Here is a 25440-nt window from a genome sequence, read left to right on the forward strand (position 1 = left end):
TACTGCACCCTGCATGACTCGGGTACAATCTCAATACCAGTGCACCAAGAGCAGAATAACTGCCAGCGCAACTGGTATGCGCGTGGTTGTAGCCGGTGCCCTGGCGCTCTGCCTGGTGTACATTATGCCCTCCTGTAGTCCAAACATGAAACATTGGTGCTGTTCAGCGGCCAAGCCCACAGACTGAGGTAGTGCAGTCTCGGATACCACAGAGTACCCCCGGCCTGAGAAAGCAGGTTGGGTCTCAGGGGCAGTTGCCAAGGTGTCCCAGACAACATGGACAGGAGAAGGCTGAACCAGGGTCATCTGGGCCAGTATGGGGCCGCCAGCAGCAGACGATGCTCCGTCATCCTGGTCCTGTCCAGCACAGCCTAGATCAGGGGAAAATAGGGGAATGTGTAAATCTCCAGCCCTGGCCAATCGTGAACCAAAGCATCCAAGCTCAGAGGCCCTGATGTTGCCGACATGGAGTACCATAGTACCACCAGTGTGCATTATCCAGGGAGGCAAACAGGTCCACTTGCACACTCCCAAACTTGTCCCACAGTTGCTGCACCACATGGGGATATAGGCTCCAGTCCCAAGGTGGAGGGCCCTCCCTCGAGAGCATATCCGCTGCCACATTCAGGTTGCCAGGTACATGAGCTGTGTATAGAGACGCTATACCTCCATAAGACGTGCCATAAGACGGAGGCGGTGGGACCTCAGTCCACCCTGATAGTTGATGTAAGCCACCACTGTGATGTTGTCCGTTCTGACCAGGACATGTCTTCCCTTCAGATGTGGGAGGAAAGACTGCAGGGCCAGCAGTACAGCTCGGAGCTCTAGTGTATTGATGCGCCTGCCGCTCCAAGGGGGTAGCCAACAGCCGCTGACCGGCCTGCCCTGGGTCACACCACTCCAGCTGATCTGGGAGGCATCTGTGCTGACCAGTTCCCGGCGGCATATCCGCAGCATCTCCACCCCACCTGAGAGAAAGGAGCGACAGCGCCACCTCAACAATGCCCTGAGGCACTGTGCGGTCACCGCAGCTGGCAGTGACAGTGGCGCTTCAGGTGCAGCCTATGGGAGTTGAAACACGGTTGAAGAGGCCAGAGATGGAGCAGGCCCAGGGGAATCAGCAACGAGGCCACCGTCAGAGATCCCAACAGGCGTTGGCAGGTCAGGGTGAATACCACCCGCCCCTGCCGAAGGTGGTCGTGGCAAGATAAGATCGCCTGAAACCTTCTGGTGGGCAGGCGTGCTCTCATGAGGACTGAGTCCAGTACCATGCCAATGAAGGCCACCCTCTGGGTGGCCATCAGACGACTCTTCTTCTTGTTTACAGTAAATGCTCAGCCCGCCGATGTGGGTCAGGAGCTGGTCTCTGTCTGACAGGACCTGGGCTTCGCAGAACTCAGCAAAGATGGGGAAGATGGAGAGTCATTACTGTCCACCAGTTTGATGTTCAGTGCAGAGGCTACCCAAGTGAGTAGGCTCCTCATAGCCTCTCGAGCCGCTGGAGGCGATGAAGCCCCACTGCCGGCTTCTGATAAACTGGTAGCCCTGCTCACGGTGGTGAACAGTGCCAGCATTGTACCCCAGGAACAGCTTAACTCTGGCCAACAGGTAACAGCTGTCATTGCTATCTAAACTATCAACCTCCTGACGCAGGGCATGTGCCCTCCAGCAGTCCGACTCCTGCCCCCGTCCAGGATTGGAGGTAGCTGGGCTTTGCCTCCGTTGGGTCCGGCCACACTTCCTGGGAAGGGTATTGGGCCTGGCGCACCACTCCTGAGGGAGGAGCTCATCCCGAGCCTGAGATTGGAGGCCATGCGAGAATGGGTCGGCCAATCTCGCTAGGCGTTCTGAGCCAACAAAACAGGCATCCAGTAGGGCGCTCCACCATCCTCTCCATGTGGCTCAAACCCAGGCAGTGCATACACAAGGTATGCAGATCCCTAGGGGCGATGTCACAATCATACCTGTCACAAAGGGAAGCCTCTAATCCATATGCACTCAAATAGCAAAAAGAGGCCACTTTCAATCATGTCTGGTAGGGTACTCTGGTTATTTCACTCCACACATCAACCACTGTTTGAAGAAATGCATAGTTGTGAGATATTCTGTAGCTAAATGTGTCAGCCTATTAACTATGAAAACATAAAAAAATGGCCCATTACTAGGCTATTCCAAAACAAATACAATTTGTATTTGTTTAATTTAGGCTTGACCAATTATGTACCAAAGATATCTTAAAATCATGTTTTTTTTATTCTGCTGTGTTTATTATGCGGTAGGCTATGTATTGAATAATGGCACAATAATTATTTTAATGCAGCTTTTTGGGGCGACTTGGGCTCATATATAGGCCTATGCATATGCATAAGCTCTAAAATGCATATGGGTGTTTTGAATTAATCACCAGCCTAAAAAGTGCTGTCCAGCTTGTTGTTACGCTTTGAAACAACATCCACAACGCCATGTTATCCACTCAGTTAGAACCTGTTGAACTTCTGTTTTCAAATTGATCAATCACAGTGAGGTGAGTTTTAAAAGCACATACTCTTTTGATTATAAGTATTTGATGTGATTTCCAATTGCATTGATGTCAGAGTAGTTAGAGGGACAATAGAGCCCTAAGTACTAAGCCATTAGCGACCTGATGATCATTAGCAAGTTGGGTACTACTAAGACATGTCCAGAGTGCATAAAATAAGATTAGGGACAGATCACAATTTACTGGGGCGAGGGGTGTTCCAAAATAGGGGAGGAGGGTTGTCAAACTTTTTATTTGGGAACATGGGAGGGTAGTGCATTTTTTTTATCCTTGTTTACATTAATTATTTGCAGGTTTTACAATATAATTTATTCCATCCTAGACAAATTGTGCTTGCATGCGCCTCCCCTATATCATTGTGTTTTGGTACTTCCCTTATGCACTATGCTTTTCCATGTGCTAACTTTTACTATACCACAGGTCACTATAGTCTACCAGTCTAACGGTCTATCCTGCACTCTATCCACCATTCATAGTGACAATTGTGGTAGGTGGAAAACATTTCCAGATCTGAAACATGCTAACTAGCAATCATACCACGCATAAAAGCATTCAAAACTGTATCAATTGTAATATGAATCCACAAAAACAAATAGAAATAGCTGATAGGTAGCGGGAAAGGCCAGGTGCATCATTGCAAAAAAGGATAAGACATGAAACACACATCTCAAAAAGCTTCCCGATTGATCTTGTTTGGGGACAACACACTTTTCTTGCTTAGACTAGCCTACAACACCACAATGCAATTAATAATATATCGCTTTCAAGTGAGTACAAAATTGTACTTCAGTGAAAATGTCATTTGAATAAGGGCGCAAAATCCCTGTGATTTGAATGTTTTGTTTGATTTGGACAGTTGACAAGGTCTAGAATGGAACAGTTGTGATCCAGTCTGGCTGGATTTTTACTTCTGATATGGGCCGTCTGTTTCAGATCATCATTCCCCCAAGTCCTCCTATAATAATGTGGCCACATCTGCTCCCGGCAGGCCCGGTTATTCAGGAAAGCTTAACATGCGCTCTCTCTGCCTCCTCTCCTAGAACCTAACGCTTCAATATAGCCTAAATATTTATCATTTAACTTTTAAAATGTATTGCCTTTTATATGGGGCATAAACACAACCAGTCAGAATGTTTGAATCTGATTAGGCTACTTCAAATGTCTCCTGTAGGCCTGCACACGTTCATCCAAAATAGAATTTCAGCATCCCCAAAATGGCTTGACATTAACCTGGTTTCCATCCAACCTTTTTATGAGAGAGAGAGAGAGAGGGATCTTTAAATATGCTAAACCTATTTGATTCAATTCTGTTGAGACATTTTTATTGACTAAATTAAATTGGATGTTTAATTGTGTGCAGTATTTGGCCAAATTAAGTTCCAACTGTAGGCCCAATGTTGTGTTTATCGCAATATAGTAGCCAGCTCTATCAGACCTCAGGACAAGACCCAGATACAGACAGTACGAAGTAACACAAGTTTAATACAAGAACAGGGGGCAGGAAAATGGCAGGTCAAGGGCAGGCTGAGGTCAGTAATCCAGAGCAGTGTCACAAGGTACAGAACAGCAGGCAGGCAAGAATAATTATAGTAGGCGGCTTGTGTCCGAAAGTGATTGATGACCTATTTTGTGTGTCACGTGGTTATGTCCATTTATGTACATCCTGTCCGGATGTTCTCATGCTATCAAGTGAGCTATTTTGGGTAAAGCCTGTGTTGGCAATAATTTTATTTCTCTTTACCTTTATTTAACTAGGCAAGTCAGTTAAGAACATATTCTTATTTTCAATGACGGCCTAGGAACAGTGGGTTAACTGCCTTGTTCAGGGGCAGAACGACAGATTTTAACCTTGTAAAACTTTTTTTTTAAAGCTGTCCTGGTGATTGGTGTGTAGTGTCCTTGTTGAACTGTGAAATGTGTTTGAACATTTGAAAGAGTTATGAAATTTTGCAGTGAACTTATGGATCTGCTGTACGGGGATCTTGCATATGAAACGGTAATTTCAGGGGGTCGGTATGCCTCCGTATAAGAAAGAGCTGTGAACACTACGAGCGACAAGAAACCTCAAGAGGGATAAACCACAGAAGACTCTAAAGAAGAAAGAAATAAAACATGGATTTGTTAAGTACTGACATGCCCGTGACAACCATAACATCAGAAGCAGGACCATGGTTAAAACATAGAGAAAGGGACGAGTATAAATCAGCAATATACGATGCGCCAAAAAAGTGTTTTCTAAATTTGGATAGAACCCAAATACCTCCCGTAATGGTCTGAAAGATCAAGTGTTGATATACAATGGACAACTATGGGCGTATATGTTTGATTACCCTGTCTGTAGACTGAAATGCTATACCCTAGACGAAGGAGAAGAATATACAGACCAGACCTTAGGGGTGGACTACAGGAATGAAGACTGGCATGTGTTTCCCAATGTGGTGTTTCCTGAACTGAGAGTTAGCTCAAAGGAGTATAGCTTGTTCACGGGCTTCGAGGCCCGTTGGGAAGGTGTCCCTGACTCCTCTGGAAGAATATTTCAAAGGGTGAAAATACAAAGAAAGAATGGGCTTCCTTGTGGATGTGTGGAGTTCTATATCAGCAATGACAAAATCCGCAACAGTAACATCCGTGATGATGGACTGACCTGCGGTTTTGTATGCTTATTCCTTTTAAATCCTCTCAGGGATAGGTGTTCCGCTAGCATAAATGATTGTTATTCTAACTGCACAGTCCGATTACAGTAGCTATTACAGCAAAAACCTGCCATGCGATTGTTTGAGGACGGCTCCCCACATCAAAATATTTTTCCACCGGCACAGGTTTCATAGATTCACAAATAGCGATTAAATATTCACTCACTTTTTGAAAATCTTCCTCTGATTTGTCATCCAAAGGGTCCCAGCTATAACATATAGTGTCATTTTGTTAGATAAAATCCTTCTTTGTATCCCAGAAAGTCATCGATTTGAGTAATCAACTCGTTCAACGTGCAGAGAAAGGAATCCGAAAATCTAATCCTAAACTTTGTTTCAACAAGTCAAAATATGTTTCTATGTAGTCCTCAGATATCCTAAAATGTAATCAAACTATAATATTTCTTACGGAAAGAAGTATGTTCAATAGGAAACCAATTTTAGCAAGTGCATCTTGTCTTCATGGTGCGTGAAAACACAAATTTCCAAGACTGTGTCCCTGTGCTAAAACTCATTTTTCTTATTCGTTTTTCAGGTTACAAGCCTGAAACCTTGAACATAGACTGCTGACACCCAGTGGAAGCCATAGGAATTGCATCCTGAGAGTTATAATTATGTATGCCCTTATACTTGCCATTGGAAGAGCATGGTCTCTCAACAAAAACAATTCTGATTGATGTCTCTTTGTATTTTCTCCTACCATATCTATTGTGTTATACTCTCCTACATTGTTTTAACATTTCTACAAACTTCGAAGTGTTTTCTTTCCAATGGTACCAATTATATGCGTGACCTGGCTTTATGGCCTGAGTAACAAGCAGTTTACTTTGGGCACGTCATTCAGGCGGATATTGAGAAAAAACTAAATTAAAGGTTGGGATGTAATGGAATTGGAAATGGTTGAGTTAGTGGATGCTCTCTTTGAACAGAGCCAATGCCGGCAGTGTATTGTTAAACTAAGGAAATGCATTATACATATGAATCCTAAGGATGTTGATTCAAAGGAACCCCCAGAAGGGTCATCTGCTGAAAAAAACGAAGTATGTGGGTGTTGCGTTAACCATGCCCCGATCCCCAAGAAATGCTTCAACAATAAAAGGGGTGACCATAACTCTTACGGTTCTTCATTTCAGCATATACTATGGATATTCATATACCATATGAGGACTCCAATACGTCATGGGTACCAGACCCTAAGGACTCTATGCCTCACAGCCCTCCTATCTACTCTCCCCAGGCATGCCCCCCGACAGTCCCTACATGTACACAGCATGAGGATGTGTTTGATGGGGTGGTCAGTACTATTTTTGTGGACACCATCAAGGCCGCTGTAGCCACACTTTTAGATGTGGTGATTGGAGAGTATACAAGAGAAAAATGTCCCGGTTGTGAGATCAATCACCCCAGCCAGCGACAACATCCTTGTTTATATGACCCACCAAAGCACTTCTTCTTCAACCACTTTGAGGAACTGGTGAAAAGAATGTGGTCCGGCTGTTTTATAACATCGATGTTCAGAGCCCTAGAGTCTATGGGTCTTGTGCCATGTATTCCAAGGGTTTACGGTGTAACAGAGGCTTTCCTACATGAACTGATGGAGGCGATCTTCATCCATGAGAAACTCAAAGAAATCAGGCAAGCAGTGGTGGACGACAGCAAATACAAGGAAGCTTTGGTGGCTGATGTGGTGACTTTCTGGCTCAATAAACCCCAAGAAAACATGTAACATTATTATTATTTTTTAAATGAGATATAAAGCATAACATAAAGGGTAACTATTTGCATACTATGTTAGAGAGAATAAATAAAACAAATATTTTGAGAGAATTTAAAACTCTTATTCAACAAATGATTGAAAATAAAGTGGACTATGTATCGCTCTACACATCCAATAATACAGGGGTTAATGCAGAGCGTGTGTTGAAAATGGAACAAGTCATGAGTCATGTAAGACATACGGGGAAGACTCTACAATAGTCACAACAGGTATCCCGTCTTGTGGATTATTCTGAAGAACTAGAAACATCCTTGTCTAAGATTTTAGTTCATATGTTTGAACCATCATTTAATTGTAACATGTATCATATTCTTCTGTTGTTATACTTACATAACAGATGTATGTGTTTTAAAAAGAGATATAAGCCTGTAAATGTAAACCAAGTATACCATGGAGTGCATGCTTGGGTCATTGAGAAAACGGGTACTAATATCTTGCTACGTATCCTGAATTGTCTGGATACGTAATACTTAAAAATGTATGCAAAAATAAAATGAAAAATCAAAATGAAATGTTCTCGTTATTTGAAATAGGTTCATTAATGTTATTGTACATCAGAGAAGCAAGAAGGATGGCTGAGCAAATGATGAAAAACATTTATTATACCCCCTCTAACCCAGGGTCTTATGGGGGGGAAGGAGAGGTTCCAGATATCTATAGCTGAAGAAACAGGTAGCCGGTTAAGCGCTGCTCAAGTGAATGATTGGCTAGCAGAGCAGGATGCTTACACTCTGCATAAACCTGTGCGAAAACAATTTCCTCGAAATATACTTTTTCTACTCATCCCTTGTCCCAGTTTCAGGCGAATCTATGTGACATGCAGGCACTTGCTGATGAAAATGATGGAAATCGATTTATGCTAACGGTTATAGACATTTTCTCAAAAATAGCATTTGTAAGGGTCTTAAAATATAAGAGTGGGCCAGAGGTGACCCGGGCCTTTGACTCTATCTTGAAGGAAGGAGGAACCCAAGAAAGTGCAGACTGACAGCGGTAAATAACTTTAAAAAAAAATACATTTCAGAAACTCATGAAGAAGCACAATATCACACATTTTGCTACAAGTTCGGATTTGAAAGCTTCAGTTGTTGAACGCTTTAACCAGACTTTGAAGGAGAGGATGTGGAAATAGTTTACGGATCACAACACCCATAGATATGTGGATATATAGTTGGAAGTTTACATACACTTAGGTTGGAGTCATTAAAACTTGTTTATCAACCACTCCACAAATGTCTTGTTAATAACAAACTATAGTTTTGGCAAGTCGGTTAGGACATCTACTTTGTGCACGACACAAGTAATTTTCCAAACAATTGTTTACAGACAGATTATTTCACTGAATCACTATTCCAGTGGGACAGACGTTTACATACACTAAATTGACAACTTGGAAAATTCCAGAAAATAATGTCATGGCTTTAAAACCTTCTGATAGGCTAATTGATATAATTTGAGTCATTTGGAGGTGTACCTGTGGATGCATTTCAAGGCCTACCTTCAAACTTACTGTGTCTTTGCTTGACATCATGTGAAATTCAAAAGAAATCAGCCAAGACCTCAGAAAAACAATTGCAGACCTCCACACGTCTGGTTCATCCTTGGGAGCAACTTCCAAATGCCTGAAGGTACCACGTTCATCTGTACAAACAATAATACACAAGTATAAACACCATTGGACCACACATCCATCATACTGCTCAGGAAGGAATCACATTCTGTCTGCTAGAGATGAATGCACTATGGTGCAAAAAGTGCAAATCAAGACCAGGATAACAGCAAAGGACCTTGTGAAGATGCTGGAGGAAACAGGTACAAAAGTATCTATATCCACAGTAAAACGAGTCCTATATCGACACAACCTGAAAGGCCGCTCAGCAAGGAAGATGCCACTGCTCCAAAACCGTCATAAAAAAAGCCAGACTACAGTTTGCAACTGCACATGGGGACAAAGATAGTACGTTTTGGAGGAATGCCCTCTGGTCTGAAGAAACAAAAATGAACTGTTTGGCCATAATGACCATCGTTATGTTAGGAGGAAAAAGGGGGAGGCTTGCAAGCCTAAGAACCCCATCCCAACCGTGAAGCACGGGGATGGCAGAATCATGTAGTGGGGGTGCTTTGCTGCAGGAGGGCCTGGTGCACTTCACAAAATAGATGGCTTCATGAGGGAGGAAAATTATGTGGATATATTGAAGCAACATCTCAAGACATCAGTCAGTTAAATCTCTTCCAAGATGGCGTAGCAGTAAGTCGTCCTAAGTCGTCCTGTCTCGTGTCCCTTGTATATATCGTATATTTTTCGTTTTTTACATATTTTTCTTTGCATATCTCTTCAAAAACATTTTGCTAAACCTAAGCTTCCAAATACTCTCCTGCAACCCGCCTCACCCAATGTAGCTATTTTTCCTAAAGTATTTATATTTACTTCGGAACCGGAACCCCTCAACTGAAGCTAGCCAGCTAACCACCAGCTATGCTAGCGGTCTTCAGCTAACCGGTCATCAGCTAAGCTAACCTTTAGCTCGGAATGCTCTCGCCAGCTCAAACAACGCGACTCTAACCAGAGCATAACGGACCTATTTATTTTTCATTCCCCGGATTCATCCCCGGATTCCCACCGCAAACAGAACATTTTTCAGCTGGATCTTCACAACTAGCTATCTAGCTAAACCGCAACCCCGGATGATTACTCCTGGCTAGCGCTTCCACCCACTTAGCGTGAAGCTAGCCCGGCCAGCGCACCTGTACTACCACCGTAACATACTCCTGGGCTACAATACCCGGGCCCACGACCGGTCTATCGATGTCACCGCATGAAGAGGAATAAACAGACTCACCCCATCGCGACGTCCCCCAAAGGCCAACTCTCTAGCCCTCGCTATCTCCCTGCTTGCTAAACTCGGCCTGCTAACTGCTAGCTTGTCTAGCCCCGGTCCGCTAACTGCTTCCTTGTTTAGCCCGGGCCTACGAACTGTTAGCTTGTTAGCACAGGCCTGCTAACCGTCTGAATTGCTGCGTCCCAAACACGCACCGGACCCATACTCACTTTCTATCTCTTTTTGATTTTTAATCTGTTTATACCTTTCCGGAAACCTGCCTCACCCAATGTGACACGGAATCGCTATTATTTTTAATTTTTAGAACACACTCAAGAACCTCCAGAAGCCAACCAGCTAACTAGCTACAAGCTATTTAGTCATTGTTAACTTTTTTTTCAACCTGGATAACACTCGCCAGTCCAGCTCCCCTGCCCCATCCACCGCTGCCCCCTGGACACTGATCTCTTGGCTACATAGCTGATGCACGCTGGACTGTCCATTAATCACGGTACTCCATTCTGCTTGTTTATGTTTTATCTGTCGGCCCGTTGCCTAGTCAACGCCATTTTACCTGCTGTTGTTGTGCTAGCTGATTAGCTGTTGTCTCACCTACTGTAATAGCTAGCTTTCCCAATTCAACACCTGTGATTACTGTATGCCTCGCTGTATGTCTCTCTCAAATGTCAATATGCCTTGTATACTGTTGCTCAGGTTAGTTATCATTGTTTTAGTTCACAATGGAGCCCCTAGTTCTACTCTTCATACCCCTGATACCTCCTTTGTCCCACCTCCCACACATGCGGTGACCTCACCCATTACAACCAGCATGTCCAGAGATACAACCTCTCTCATCATCACCCAGTGCCTGGGCTTACCTCCGCTGTACCCGCACCCCACCATACCCCTGTCTGCGCATTATGCCCTGAATATATTCTACCATGCCCAGAAACCTGCTCCTCTTATTCTCTGTCCCCAACGCTCTAGGCGACCAGTTTTGATAGCCTTTAGCCGCACCCTCATACTACTCCTTCTCTGTTCCGCGGGTGATGTGGAGGTAAACCCAGGCCCTGCATGTCCCCAGGCACCCTCATTTGTTGACTTCTGTGATCGTAAAAGCCTTGGTTTCATGCATGTCAACATCAGAAGCCTCCTCCCTAAGTTTGTTTTACTCACTGCTCTAGCACACTCTGCTAACCCTGATGTCCTTGCTGTGTCTGAATCCTGGCTCAGGAAGGCCACCAAAAATTCAGAGATTTCCATACCCAACTATAACATCTTCCGTCAAGATAGATCTGCCAAAGGGGAGGAGTTGCAGTCTACTGCAGAGATAGCCTGCAAAGTAATGTCATACTTTCCAGGTCCATACCCAAACAGTTCGAACTACTAATTTTGAAAATGACTCTCTCCAGAAATAAGTCTCTCACTGTTGCCGCCTGCTACCGACCCCCTCAGCTCCCAGCTGTGCCCTGGACACCATTTGTGAATTGATCGCCCCCATCTAGCCTCAGAGTTTGTTCTGTTAGGTGACCTAAACTGGGATATGCTTAACACCCCGCCAGTCCTACAATCTAAGCTAGATGCCCTCAATCTCACATAAATCATCAAGGAACCCACCAGGTACAACCCTAACTCTGTAAACAAGGGCACCCTCATAGACGTCATCCTGACCAACTGGCCCTCCAAATACACCTCCGCTGTCTTCAACCAGGATCTCAGCGATCACTGCCTCATTGCCTGTATCCGCTACGGAGCCGCAGTCAAACGACCACCCCTCATCACGGTCAAACGCTCCCTAAAACACTTCTGTGAGCAGGCCTTTCTAATCGACCTGGCCCGGGTATCCTGGAAGGACATTGACCTCATCCCGTCAGTTGAGGATGCCTGGTCATTCTTTAAAAGTAACTTCCTCACCATTTTAGATAAGCATGCTCCGTTCAAAAATGCAGAACTAAGAACCGATACAGTCCTTGGTTCACCCCAGACCTGACTGCCCTCGACCAGCACAAAAACATCCTGTGGCGGACTGCAATAGCATCGAATAGTCCCCGTGATATGCAACTGTTCAGGGAAGTCCGGAACCAATACACGCAGTCAGTCAGGAAAGCTAAGGCCAGCTTCTTCAGGCAGAAGTTTGCATCCTGTAGCTACAACTCCAAAAAGTTCTGGGACACTGTGAAGTCCATGGAGAACAAGAGCACCTCCTCCCAGCTGCCCACTGCACTGAGGCTAGGTAACACGGTCACCACCGATAAATCCATGATTATCGAAAACTTCAATAAGCATTTCTCAACGGCTGGCCATGCCTTCCGCCTGGCTACTCCAACCTCGGCCAACAGCTCCTCCCCCGGCAGCTCCTCGCCCAAGCCTCTCCAAGTTCTCCTTTACCCAAATCCAGATAGCAGATGTTCTGAAAGAGCTGCAAAACCTGGACCCGTACAAATCAGCTGGGCTTGACAATCTGGACCCCCTATTTCTGAAACTATCCGCCGCCATTGTCGCAACCCCTATTACCAGCCTGTTCAACCTCTCTTTCATATCGTCTGAGATCCCCAAGGATTGAAAGCTGCCGCAGTCATCCCCCTCTTCAAAGGGGAGACACCCTGGACCCAAACTGTTACAGACCTATATCCATCCTGCCCTGCCTATCTAAGGTCTTCGAAAGCCAAGTCAACAAACAGGTCACTGACCATCTCGAATCCCACCGTACCTTCTCCGCTGTGCAATCTGGCTTCCGAGCCGGTCACGGGTGCACCTCAGCCACACTCAAGGTACTAAACGATATCATAACCGCCATCGATAAAAGACAGTACTGTGCAGCCGTCTTCATCGACCTTGCCAAGGCTTTCGACTCTGTCAATCACCATATTCTCATCGGCAGACTCAGTAGCCTCGGTTTTTCGGATGACTGCCTTGCCTGGTTCACCAATTACTTTGCAGACAGAGTTCAGTGTGTCAAATCGGAGGGCATGCTGTCCGGTCCTCTGGCAGTCTCTATGGGGGTGCCACAGGGTTCAATTCTCGGGCCGACTCTTTTCTCTGTGTATATCAATGATGTTGCTCTTGCTGCGGGCGATTCCCTGATCCACCTCTACGCAGACGACACCATTCTATATACTTTCGGCCCGTCATTGGACACTGTGCTATCTAACCTCCAAACAAGCTTCAATGCCATACAACACTCCTTCCGTGGCCTCCAACTGCTCTTAAACGCTAGTAAAACCAAATGCATGCTTTTCAACCGATCGCTGCCTGCACCCGCATGCCCGACTAGCATCACCACCCTGGATGGTTCCGACCTAGAATATGTGGACATCTATAAGTACCTAGGTGTCTGGCTAGGCTGCAAACTCTCCTTCCAGACTCATATCAAACATCTCCAATCAAAAATCAAATCAAGAGTCGGCTTTCTATTCCGCAACAAAGCCTCCTTCACTCACGCCGCCAAGCTTACCCTAGTAAAACTGACTATCCTACCAATCCTCGACTTCGGCGATGTCATCTACAAAATGGCTTCCAACACTCTACTCAGCAAACTGGATGCAGTCTATCACAGTGCCATCCGTTTTGTCACTAAAGCACCTTATACCACCCACCACTGCGACTTGTATGCTCTAGTCGGCTGGCCCTCGCTACATATTCGTCGCCAGACCCACTGGCTCCAGGTCATCTACAAGTCCATGCTAGGTAAAGCTCCGCCTTATCTCAGTTCACTGGTCACGATGGCAACACCCATCCGTAGCACGCGCTCCAGCAGGTGTATCTCACTGATCATCCCTAAAGCCAACACCTCATTTGGCCGCCTTTCGTTCCAGTACTCTGCTGCCTGTGACTGGAACGAATTGCAAAAATCGCTGAAGTTGGAGACTTTTATCTCCCTCACCAACTTCAAACATCAGCTATCTGAGCAGCTAACCGATCGCTGCAGCTGTACATAGTCTATTGGTAAATAGCCCACCCATTTCACCTACCTCATCCCCATACTGTTTTTATTTATTTACTTTTCTGCTCTTTTGCACACCAATATCTCTACCTGTACATGACCATCTGATCATTTATCACTCCAGTGTTAATCTGCAAAATTGTAACTATTCGTCTACCTCCTCATGCCTTTTGCACACATTGTATATAGACTCCCCCTTTGTTTTCTACTGTGTTATTGACTTGTTAATTGTTTATTCCATGTGTAACTCTGTGTTGTCTGCTCACACTGCTATGCTTTATCTTGGCCAGGTCGCAGTTGTAAATGAGAACTTGTTCTCAACTAGCCTACCTGGTTAAATAAAGGTGAAATAAAATAAATAAAAAGATTGGTCGCAATGGGTCTTCCAAATGGACAATGACCCCAAGCATACTTCCAAAGTTGTGGCAGAATGGCTTAAGGACAACAAAGTCAAGGTATTGGTGTGGCCATCACAAAGCCCTGACCTCAATCCCATAGAAAATTTGTGGGCAGAACTGAAAAGTTGTGTGTGAGCAAGGAGGCCTAGAAACCTGGCTCAGTTACACCAGCTCTGTCAGGAGGAATGGGTCAAAATTCACCCAACTTATTGCGGGAAGCTTGTGGAAGGCGTTTGACCCAAGTTAAACAATTTAAAGGCAATGCTACCAAATACTAATTGAGTGAACTTTTGACCCACTGGGAATGTGATGAAAGAAATAAAAGCTGAAATAAATCACTCCATCTACTATTATTCTGACATTTCACATTCTTAAAATAAAGTTGTGATCCTAACTGACCTAAGAAGGATAAAATGTCAGGAATTGTGAAAAACTGAGTTTAAATGTATTTGGCTAAGCTGTATGTAAACTTCCGACTTCAACTATATGTCTATCTATCTCTATCTTATCTATATTTCATATATATGTACTGTAGGTGTATCTACGTTTTTTTTAATACACAAAGTTTATCTTTGTTGTTATGTTTTGTTTTTTTCAACTGTTGCAGCTTTTGCCTTATAGATATGGTCTTTATGCTGTAAAGTAAAGCTAAAGTATGAAAGTCAAGGTTATTTTATTTTCTACCTACTTAAATCTACTGTAACAGCAAGAGAAGGAAAGTGGAAAGGAACCTGTAAAGTGGGATCAGAAAGGGGACAGCAGTTAGAGTACACTAATTCTGTTAATAATGTTGTTAAAACCATATTTAAGGCAACAGCTGCAACAGTTGTAAAAACAAAATATAACAACAAAGATAAACCTTGTGTATTAAAAAAAACATAGCTACACCTACAGTAGATATTTATGAAATATAGATAAGATAAAGACAGATAGACAAACAGTTGAAGTCGGAAGTTTACATACACCTAATACATTTAAACTCAGTTTTTCACATTTCCTGACATTTAATCCTTGTAACAATTCCTTCTCAACAGTGTATTTTGTGTCAGACCAGCAATAAATAATAATACATCATTTGGTGGGTGCTTATATTTGTCATATTTCAAGTGTGTATTGATAGACATAATCTGAATTGAAAATGTTATTTTTGCACATCCCAACTCTCCCTTTATCAATAGAAGACTGAGGTATGACCAGCCTGTCACAAACTTTAGTTGTCAGACCCATATAGAACGCACGGTGTTTGGCCTTTCCCTAGACGCTACATATTATCCCCTTTATCAACATTAATGTAGGTGTTATGGCCTCCTAACAGTCTAGTTTTCACACATCACTGATCTGCCCTTGGAGACAGAAAGAGGGCCTTTGGTCCCTCCATGATGGACTAGGAGCAGATCACCCTCTAGTGGCTTCACATCTCCTCTGCACTCAGGACTTAGTCTGAGGATGCGGCTAGGGATGTCGTCTGGGCCGGCAGCCTTGCGAGGGCCGGCAGCCTTGCGAGGGTCACCAAAAGCACTCACAAACTTTTACAGATGCACAATCGAGAGCATCCTGTTGGGCTGTATTCACAGCCTGGTACGGCAACTGCTCCGCCTTCAACCGTAAGGCTCTCCAGAGGGTAGTGAGGTCTGCACAACGCATCACCGGGGGCAAACTACCTGCCCTCCACGAAACCTACACCACCTGATGTCACAGGAAGGCCAAAAAGATCATCAAGGACAACAACCACCCGAGCCACTGCCTGTTCACCCCGCTATCATCCAGAAGGCGAGGTCAGTACAGGTGCATCGAAGCTGGGACCGAGAGACTGAAAAACAGCTTCTATCTCAAGGCCATCAGACTGTTAAACAGCCACCACTAACATTGAGTGGCTACTGCCAACATACTGACTCAAATCTCTAGCCACTTTAATAGTTAAAACTTGGATGTAATAAATGTATCACTAGTCACTTTAAACAATGCCACTTTATATAATGTTTACATACCCTACATTACTCATCTCATATGTATATACTCTATACCATCTACTGCATCTTGCCTATGCCGTTCGGCCGTCGCTCATCCATATACTTATACGTACATATTCTTATTCATTTCTTTACACTTGTTAGATATTACTGCATGATCGGAACTAGAAGCACAAGCATTTCGCTACACTCGCATTAACATCTGCTAATCATATGTATGTGACAAATACAATTTGATGTTGTTCGACCTCGTATCCCAACCAGCTACTCTCCCTGGAGTCCACCCAAAACACAGCACAAAACAGTCATACACAGACTGAAGCAACAGCAATACGCTAACATTATGACATATTGACCCTAATAAAACAGACAAACTCTACTGTAGATTATTCATTTTAATCAGGCAGCAGACAATGCCTCCTCCACTGGCCAGGAGGGAGTAAGACAGGGGTCAGAGAGGGGGATTTGCCCTGATTGAACACACCAAGATGTATAGTAAACCTTGTATTGACGTTTCAAGCTTTGTATACTCATTCAGTTCCATTATCTACACTTGTTAAATTAATGAGGTTGAAAAATAGCCACATATTAAATTCAAACATCATAATGATGAGAATGAATAGGCTGTAAATGGAACATGGCTCCACAAGCTTGGCCAGATACAGTAAAAAAATGTTGTCATTTAGTCATCATCTTTTAAAGTCATTTAGCAGACACTCTTAACCAGAGTGACTTACAGGAGCAATTTGGGTTAAGTGCCTTGCTCAAGTGCACATTGACAGACTTTTCACCTAGTCATCTTGGGGATTTGAACCAGCAACCTTTCAGTTACTGGCCAATGCTCTTAACCACTAGGCTACCTGCCACCTGCCACCAGTATTGCCTTTACACAAACATACTTCCATACAAAGGATTCAGCCACATTGAACTCACTGTCTGAAGGTGTGTGTGTGTGTGTGTGTGTGTGTGTGTGTGTGTGTGTGTGTGTGTGTGTGTGTGTGTGTGTGTGTGTGTGTGTGTGTGTGTGTGTGTGTGTGTGCGTGCGTGCGTGCGTGCGTTTAAGGAATAGGCACTAAAAGAAAGATTTTGTTGGCCAGTCCCATTACATATAGAGTTCTCTGGCCACATGCTTCCTGTCTATAAAGCTATGTGTGTTGACTTGGAGTGGCCAGTTTCAGTGAATACTCTGAGGTGTGTATGTATAGTGACGTCAGGGTGGCGCCAAGCTCCCACATAAACCCATGTCAGGAAATGGAGAACCATCTGACACAGATTACCTGGACAATTTAGACAATGTGGAATTGTGCATTTCTATACAATCACACATGTTTTGTACCTACATTGCATTCGGAAAGTATTCAGACCCCTTGCCTTTTTCCACATTTTGTTACATTACAGCCTTATTCTAAAACGGATTAACTAAAAAATATCCTCCTCAATCTACACACAATACCCCATAATGACAAAGTGAAAACAGGTTTTTAGAAATTTTGGTAAATGTATTACAGATACAAAACTGAAATACAATATTTATATAAGTATTCAGGCCCTTTGCTATGAGACTCGAAATTGAGCTCAGGGGCATCCTGTTTCCATTGATCATCCAGTGGTAAATTCAATTGATTGGACATGATTTGGAAAGGAACATACCTGTCTATATAAGGTCCCACAGATGACAGTGCACGTCAGAGCAAAAACCAAGCAATGAGGTCGAAGGAATTGTCTGTAGAACTCCGAGATAGGATTGTGTTGAGGGACAGATCTGAAGAAGGGTACCAATAAATGTTTGGATTATTGAAGGTCCCCAAGAAGACAGTGGCCTCCATCATTCTTAAATTGAAGACGTTTGGAACGACCAAGACTCTTCCTAGAGCTGGGCCGCCTGGCCAAACTGAGCAATCGGAGGAGAAGGGCCTTCATCAGAGAGGTGACCAAGAACCCAATGGTCACTCTGACAGAGCTCCATAGTTCCTCTGTGGAGATGGGAGAACCTTCCAGAAGGACAATCATCTTTGCAGCACTCCACCAATCAGGCCTTTATGGTAGAGTGGTCAGACGGAAACCCTTCCTCAGTAAAAGGAACATGACAGCCCTCTTGGAGTTTGCCAAAAGGCACCTAAAGGACTCTCAGACCATGAATGCCAAGCGTCACATCTGGAGGAAACCTGGCACCATCTCTACGGTGAAGCATGGTGGTGGCAGCATCATGCTGTAGGGATGTTTGGGAGACAGGGATTGGGAGACTAGTCAAGACTGAGGGAAAGATGAACGGAGCAAAGTACAGAGAGATCCTTGATGAAAACCTGCTAAAGAGTGCTCACGATCTCAGACTGGGGCGAAGGTTCACCTTCCATCAGGACAACGACCCAAGCACACAGCCAAGACAATGCAGGAGTGGCTTTGAGACAAGTTTCTGAATGTCCTTGAGTGGCCTAGTCTGTTTTTTTTAATCGATTTGCAAAAAATTCTAAAAACCTGTTTTTGCTTTGTCATTATAGGGTATTGTGTGTGGATTGATGATATTTAATAACTTTTAGAATAAGGCTGTAACGTAACAAAGTGTGGAAAAAGTCAAGGGGTCTGAATACTTTCCGAATGCACTGTATGTACAATCACACGTGTTGTAAAGGATACCTACAGTATGTACAATCGTGCATTTTCCTTTAGAGCGACCACAAGACAGGAGTTAGCATTTAAGGTTAACTTTGTCATACAGTATATGTTTTGTTTATTGTGTAAAAAAATGTAAATCAGTTTCAATACTCTCTCAAGGGATCCTATCATCAACATTGACAAGTGTCTCCCAAATAAATCAGTGGAGTTTTTCTTGGTTGTTTGAAAATTTTCATTCGCTCCGTATTGTGGCACCTGACCTCTGACCCTGTGCTTTACCACTCGTCTAGTGTCTTTGATCCTCCTAGCGTTGGAATGCATCACATGACTGACCCTGCTCAAACACAACTTCCAAACATAACCTTGTAAACCTGGTAAACAGACCACTTCTGTTGTATGAATCACTGATGTAGGTCAATGTTGACTGAAATGTGTTTAAAGGCCCAGTGCAGTCAAAAATTTGATTTTTCTGTGTTTTATATACACAAAGTGTCCAAAACATGACTGAGTGTCCAAAACAACACTATGACACCTTAGTGATGTCACTTGCTAAATCCACTTCAATCAGGGTAAATGAAGGGGAGGATTTTTAAGCCTTGAGACAACTGAGACATGGATTGTGTATGTGTGCCATTCAGAGGGTGAAAAGGGCAAGACAAAATACTTAAGTGCCTTTGAACTGGTTATGGTAGTAGGTGGCAGGTGCTCCAGTTTGAGTATGTTAAGAACTGCAATGCTGCTGGGTTTTTCACACTCAACAGTTTTCTGTGTGTTTCAAGAGTGGTCCACACACCCAAAGGACATCCAGCCAGCTTGACACAACTGTGGGAAGCATTGATGTCAACATGGGCAAGCATCCCTGTGGAACGCTTTCGATTTGTAGAGTCCATGCCCCAACAAATTGAGGCTGTTCTGAGGGCAAAAGGGGGTGCAACTCATTATTAGGAAGGTTTTCCAAATATTTTGTACACTCAGAGTATATTGCCACACTATGAGGTTGGAATAATACTGTGAAATTGTGAAAATGATGATAATGCCATTTTAGTGTAAGAGCCGTTTGAAAAGATCGGCTGAAATTTCAGTCTGTTTTGGTGGGATCGAGTTTTGGCCTGCCTGGTGACATCACTAGGTGGTAAATTAGTTAATAGACCAATAAGAAAGAGAGTTCCAAATCTCTCTACCAATAACAGCACATTTTCAGTTTTCCCTTCCCCTCTCAGACCACTCCCAGACAGTCCAGGCAAAATTCTTACTTGAGAAAGTACTCTTTGCTAAGAAGCAATTATTTGGTTTATTTTCGATCATTTTAATTGAAACCATTAGAGTAAGGTACCTAATTGTTAGCCAGAATAATTTGATATTGAGATAAAAATGACTGCATTGGACCTTTAACCTGTATCTAAATAATGTATGCTATCTCCGTTATGTACCAAATATCGCATTTTAGGATTCTATCAAGTATCTTCTTGATATTCAGCACCTCTACTCTTTGATCATTTTATATATATATATATATTGTTAGTAGACAGTGCACTGGATTAAGAAACAGAAGGGTTCATTTAATCTAGTTCCATTTTAGGCTTTATTGAGTTAATTAAATTGTTGAAGCCTCCATTGATCACTCAGATAGACCAAAGCCAATAGGAATGAATCATCAATAGGATAGGTTATTGTCTCAATGGTAAATGGTACAGATAAAGACCTAACGAGGAAGTCTCTACAAAGCAATTGGATGTTATTTTCCACTCATCAACGTGACCTCCAATAACTTCTTAGAGTGGAAATGCCCTGAGGGCATTGTAATGTGTGTACACAGCAATATCATAAAGCTAGGGCCGGGCCTTGTCTTCAGAGGGGACAATCAGAGGGGTATAGGAATATAAAAGGAGTAGGAACATGGTCTGGTCAACACTATAGGTACTTCCATTAGACAGAGCCATCCTTCACCATGGACTATACACTTTTCACAGCAGCCATTGTGTTTCTAACATCAGGTATGCCTATTGCTACAATTAACATGCAAAACATAATAGGTTTTGAAGGGTGTTATTCAAATAGTTTACCTGCTGAAACTATTTAACTAGCTATAGCTATACTGGAGAATACTATTTTTTTGTGTATTTCACAAGCAAGGTTTTTACGCCCATTTACTTAAAAATATTTAAATGTTTTGTTTTTCTTTTCATGTATTGTTAAATCTTATGTGTACATGATTACATTTCCTTCCTCCTCCCTCTGTCTCGTCCAGGTCTGTGTGTAGGTCAGAATGTGTTACCACCAGGACCATTGACTGGAGCCATAGGAGGGAGAGTGAAGTTCACCACAACCCTCAGTCCTCCAGCCAAACCTTTTGTCTCAGTGAGCTGGACCTTCAACAGGGTCAACATCATCACCTCTACTACGGTCAACATTACTAATGCTGACCACAAAGACCGGATCAGTCTGGACAGAACCACTGGCTCTCTGGAGCTGTGGAACCTGGGCCTGAGGGACCAAGGGGAATACAGAGTCAGCATCATACCAGACGGGGCTCTGGAGCTACAAGGAGCTACCACTCTGGATGTCTATGGTGGGCCAGAGTTCTATTCTTGACAGTCACATCACCGTATCTTAGACTCACCAAGGCATTTTTTTCAGCTATGAATATAAAAATTGTATACATTAAGACAGATTATTCAAATGTACTGTACCAGTCTTACTCTCCCCATGCTGTTAACCTCTTTACAGTGTTGCTATCTGCGGCCACCATCAATAGCTCCCCAGCCACCCTGATAGCTGGCATAAGCTCCACCAACCTGACCTGTGAGGCTGCTGGCAACATCAGCTCCATACAGTGGATCAAAGATGGCCTCCCTCTGTGTCCCAGCAACAATATCACCTTCTCTGCAGACAACAGGACAGTCTATCTCAGTCCTGTTCAGGACATTGACAACGGAGAATATGAGTGTTTGGTCAGCAACCCTGTCAGCAACCGGACAGCATCCCACAACCTGACCGTCAACTGTGAGTACTGCTTACTAGATCCTAATTCCAGGAGTGATTGTGCTTTGGCAACCTTGTGTCAATTATCAACTCACTGGATGTTGCCTTTGCTTTTAAACAGTGTATAGACCCACAGAATAAGTATTTTGTTTATTGCATTGATCCTTATTTTATTTGACCATGTTGCAGTTGGACCCCAGAACATTTCAGTAAATGGACCAATAGCAGCACCAACAGGATACAGGGTAACTCTGAGCTGTTCGGCTGACTCTATCCCTCCTGCTACATTCACCTGGATGTTCAACAGGACAGAGACAGGTGTTAACAACACCCTGTACGTCATAGAGAGGATGGAGGCGCTACATATTGGGAACTACACGTGCACTGCCACCAATAACATCACCGGACTGAAAGACTCTGTGGTCCACAAGCTGAGGGGTTAGTTATAGCTTGATGTTGCAGTTAGGATTCTTGGAAAAATGAAGTGTATCCAAGATTAAGTACACAACACATATAAGTTAGCAAAATAAGTGTATTGTGTAAAGTAAGCTAGAACTTTGTGACTTGGCATTGTACCTTTACTTTGTATTCTATAATCTGAGCCTGGATAATAAGTTGCAAACCTGATATTTCAGTCAATCTAATTTGTGTAAATACAAAGGGTTTATTCGTGCCTTACACTCCTCTGTAATTTCATTGGAATTGCTGGATAAGGTTTATCCCTGAGATCACTGCACTGACCTGACGTAGCTTCATACCAGAGCAGGTGATATGACTTGTTCCCCTCTACAGGCTCCTCTGCTGCCCCCATTTGGTCGTTTGCTTTGATGGTGACCAGTGTCCTGGCAGCGGGACTGCTGCAACTGTAGATGTCTGAAAGGAGAGAGAGGGATAAGAAGGGTGAGGAAGAATGTGATGTATGCTGTCATAAATATGATGAGTATGTTTACATGTTTTAATGTTTAAATATTATTTTTTAAGTCTTACATTTATGCAATTGAATACAGAATTGTATGACATTATGTAATAATATTTCATCAATTTATTGATAATGAAAAACAATTCTATAATAATAGCATATTTGTTGTTGTTGGTATAATAATGGCCATGATTTTGTGTTGGTTACTCTGTGTCAAACATGTTTTGTTGTAAATATTTCTGTAGATTTGTCAACCCCAGAGCCTCTTTGCTGATGAAGGACAATCTTGATTTGAAATCTTCTGGACAAGAGGATGTTGTATAGAGTCAAACCTGTCGTTAGTTTTAATATGTAGAGATGTACTTTAGCCTGTCAAACTGCAATATTACCTGGGCTTTATATCAAATATTATGATTATATATATATATATATATATATATACATTTATATAGTATATATAAATGAATCAAAGCCATCCATGGTACATGTCATGAAAGATTCCTGTACACAGAGAAAAAACAAATGCAACATGTTAAGTGTTGGTCCCATGTTTCATGAGCTAAAATAAAACATTCCAGCAATTTTCCAATTTTCCAGATAAAAAGCTTATTTCTCTACATTTTTTGCACATTTGTTTACATCGCTGTTAGTGAGCATTTCTCGATTGCCACGATAATCCATCCATCTGGCAGGTGTGGCATATCAAGAAGCTGATTAAACAGCACGATCATTACAAATCAAATCAAACTTTATTTGTCACGTGTCAAATACAACACATAACACTTACCTTGAAATGATTACTTACAAGCCCTTAATCAACAAAGCAGTTCAAGAAAGAGGTAAGAAAATATTTACCAAATAAACTAAAGTAAAAAATTTAAAGTAACACAATTAAGTAACAATAACGAGGCTATATGCAGGGGGTACCGATACCGATTCAATGTGCAGGGATGCAGGTTAGTCGAGGTAATTTGTACAAGTAGGTAGGGGTAAAGTGAATATGCATAGATAATAAACAGCAAGTAGCAGCAGTATAAAAAAGGGGGGGGCAGGGTCAACGTAAATAGTCCAGGTGGCCATTTTATTAATTGTTAAACAGTATCATGGCTTGGGGGTAGAAGCTGTTAAGGAGCCTTTTGGTCCTAGTCTTGGCGCTCCGGGTGCATGGACGCAGCTTGTGCTGGGGACAATAAAAGGCCACTCTAATGTGCAGTTTTTTCACACAACACAATGCCATTTGCAATTGTAGTTATTATGGATCCCCATTAGCTGCTGCTGCTACTGGGATCCGACAAAATTAAAGCAGTTATAAACAATTAAAAATATTACATGACATTGCATTTCATAACAATTTTCACAACACATTGTGTTCCCTCATGCCACTACTCTACTATCACATATCTACAATACAAAAACCCATGTGTGCATGTTTATAGTGCTTATGTTATCATGTGTGTGTATGCATGTGTCTGTGCCTACGTTTGTGTTACTTCCCAGTCCCAGCTGTTCCATAAGGTGTGTTTATACCTGCTTTTTAAATATGATTCTACTGCTTGCGTCAGTCACCTGATGTGGAATAGAGTTCCATGTAGTCATGGCTCTATGTAGTACTGTGCGCCTCCCATAGTCTGTTCTGGACTTGGGGACTGTAAAGAGACCTCTGGTGGCATGTCTTGTGGGGTATGCATGGGTGTCTGAGCTGTGTGCTAGTATTTTAAACAGACAGCTCAGTACGTTCAGCATGTCAACATCTCTTACAAAAAAAGTAATGATGAAGTCAATCTCTCTTCCACTTTGAGCCATGAGAGATTGACATGCATGTAATTAATGATAGCTCGCCATGTACTTTTAAAGGGCCAGCTGTGCTGCCCTGTTCTGAGCCAACTGCAATTATCCCAAGTCCCTCTTTGTGGCACCTGACCACACAACTGAACAGTAGTCCAGGTGCAACAAAACCAAGGCCCGTAGGACCTGCCTTGTTGATAGTGTTGTTAATCAAATCAAATTGAAGTTTATTTGTCACGTGCGCAGAATACAACAGGTGTAGACCTTACAGTGAAATGCTTACTTACAGGCTCTAACCAATAGTGCAAAAAAGGTGATAGACTGTTTTATTTCTTAGCTTACCTATTGTTCACCTATCAGACAGGCTATCTTGCCAATGAAAAAGTAATTAAAGTAGTTGGCAATATCAGTGGGTTTTGTGATAAATGAGCCATCTGATTCAATGAATGAAGGAGCCGAGTTGGCTTTTTTCCTCAATTTAATTTAAAGTGCTCCAAAGCTTTTTACTATCATTCTTTATATCATTTCTTTGTTTCATAGTATAGTTTAATTTTTATTTAGCTTAGCCACATGATTTCCAAATTTGCAGTATGTTTGCCAATCAGTTGGGCTGCCAGATTTATGTGCCATACCTTTTGCCTCATCCATCTCAACTATACTATTTTCAACTATACCATTTTTCAATTCCTCACCAATCCAAGGGGATTCAACAGTTTTTACAATCATTTTCTTATTGGGTGTGTGCTTATTAGTAACTGGAATAAGCCATTTCATAAATGTGTCAAGTGCAGCATCACACCACAGACCAGCAAATATTCTTTACATTATCATAACATATGAATCACTACAAAACGTATTGTATGTCCTCTTATACACTATATTAGGCTCAGCCTTTGGAACTTTGGTTTTCCTAGATATGGCTACTATATTGTGATCACTACATCCTATGGATTTGGATACTGGTTTAAAGCACATTTCTGCAGCATTAGTAAAGATGTGATC

The 25440-nt window shown here is 42.8% G+C and overlaps 1 protein-coding gene across 1 annotated transcript; it reads left to right on the top strand.

The window, feature by feature from the left end:
• The first annotated feature begins 1820 nt into the window (after positions 1-1820).
• Positions 1821-22603, top strand: LOC121840562 (carcinoembryonic antigen-related cell adhesion molecule 1-like). Its single transcript, XM_042304409.1, has 6 exons — positions 1821-1928; positions 6470-6620; positions 21001-21321; positions 21480-21755; positions 21924-22172; positions 22527-22603. The coding sequence occupies exons 1-6, from the start codon at positions 1821-1823 to the stop codon at positions 22601-22603; spliced, it is 1182 nt and encodes a 393-aa protein (XP_042160343.1).
• Positions 22604-25440: the final 2837 nt, after the last annotated feature.

The sequence above is a fragment of the Oncorhynchus tshawytscha genome, linkage group LG23, assembly GCF_018296145.1.
Source record: "Oncorhynchus tshawytscha isolate Ot180627B linkage group LG23, Otsh_v2.0, whole genome shotgun sequence".
NCBI classification, from domain to species: Eukaryota; Metazoa; Chordata; class Actinopteri; order Salmoniformes; family Salmonidae; genus Oncorhynchus; species Oncorhynchus tshawytscha.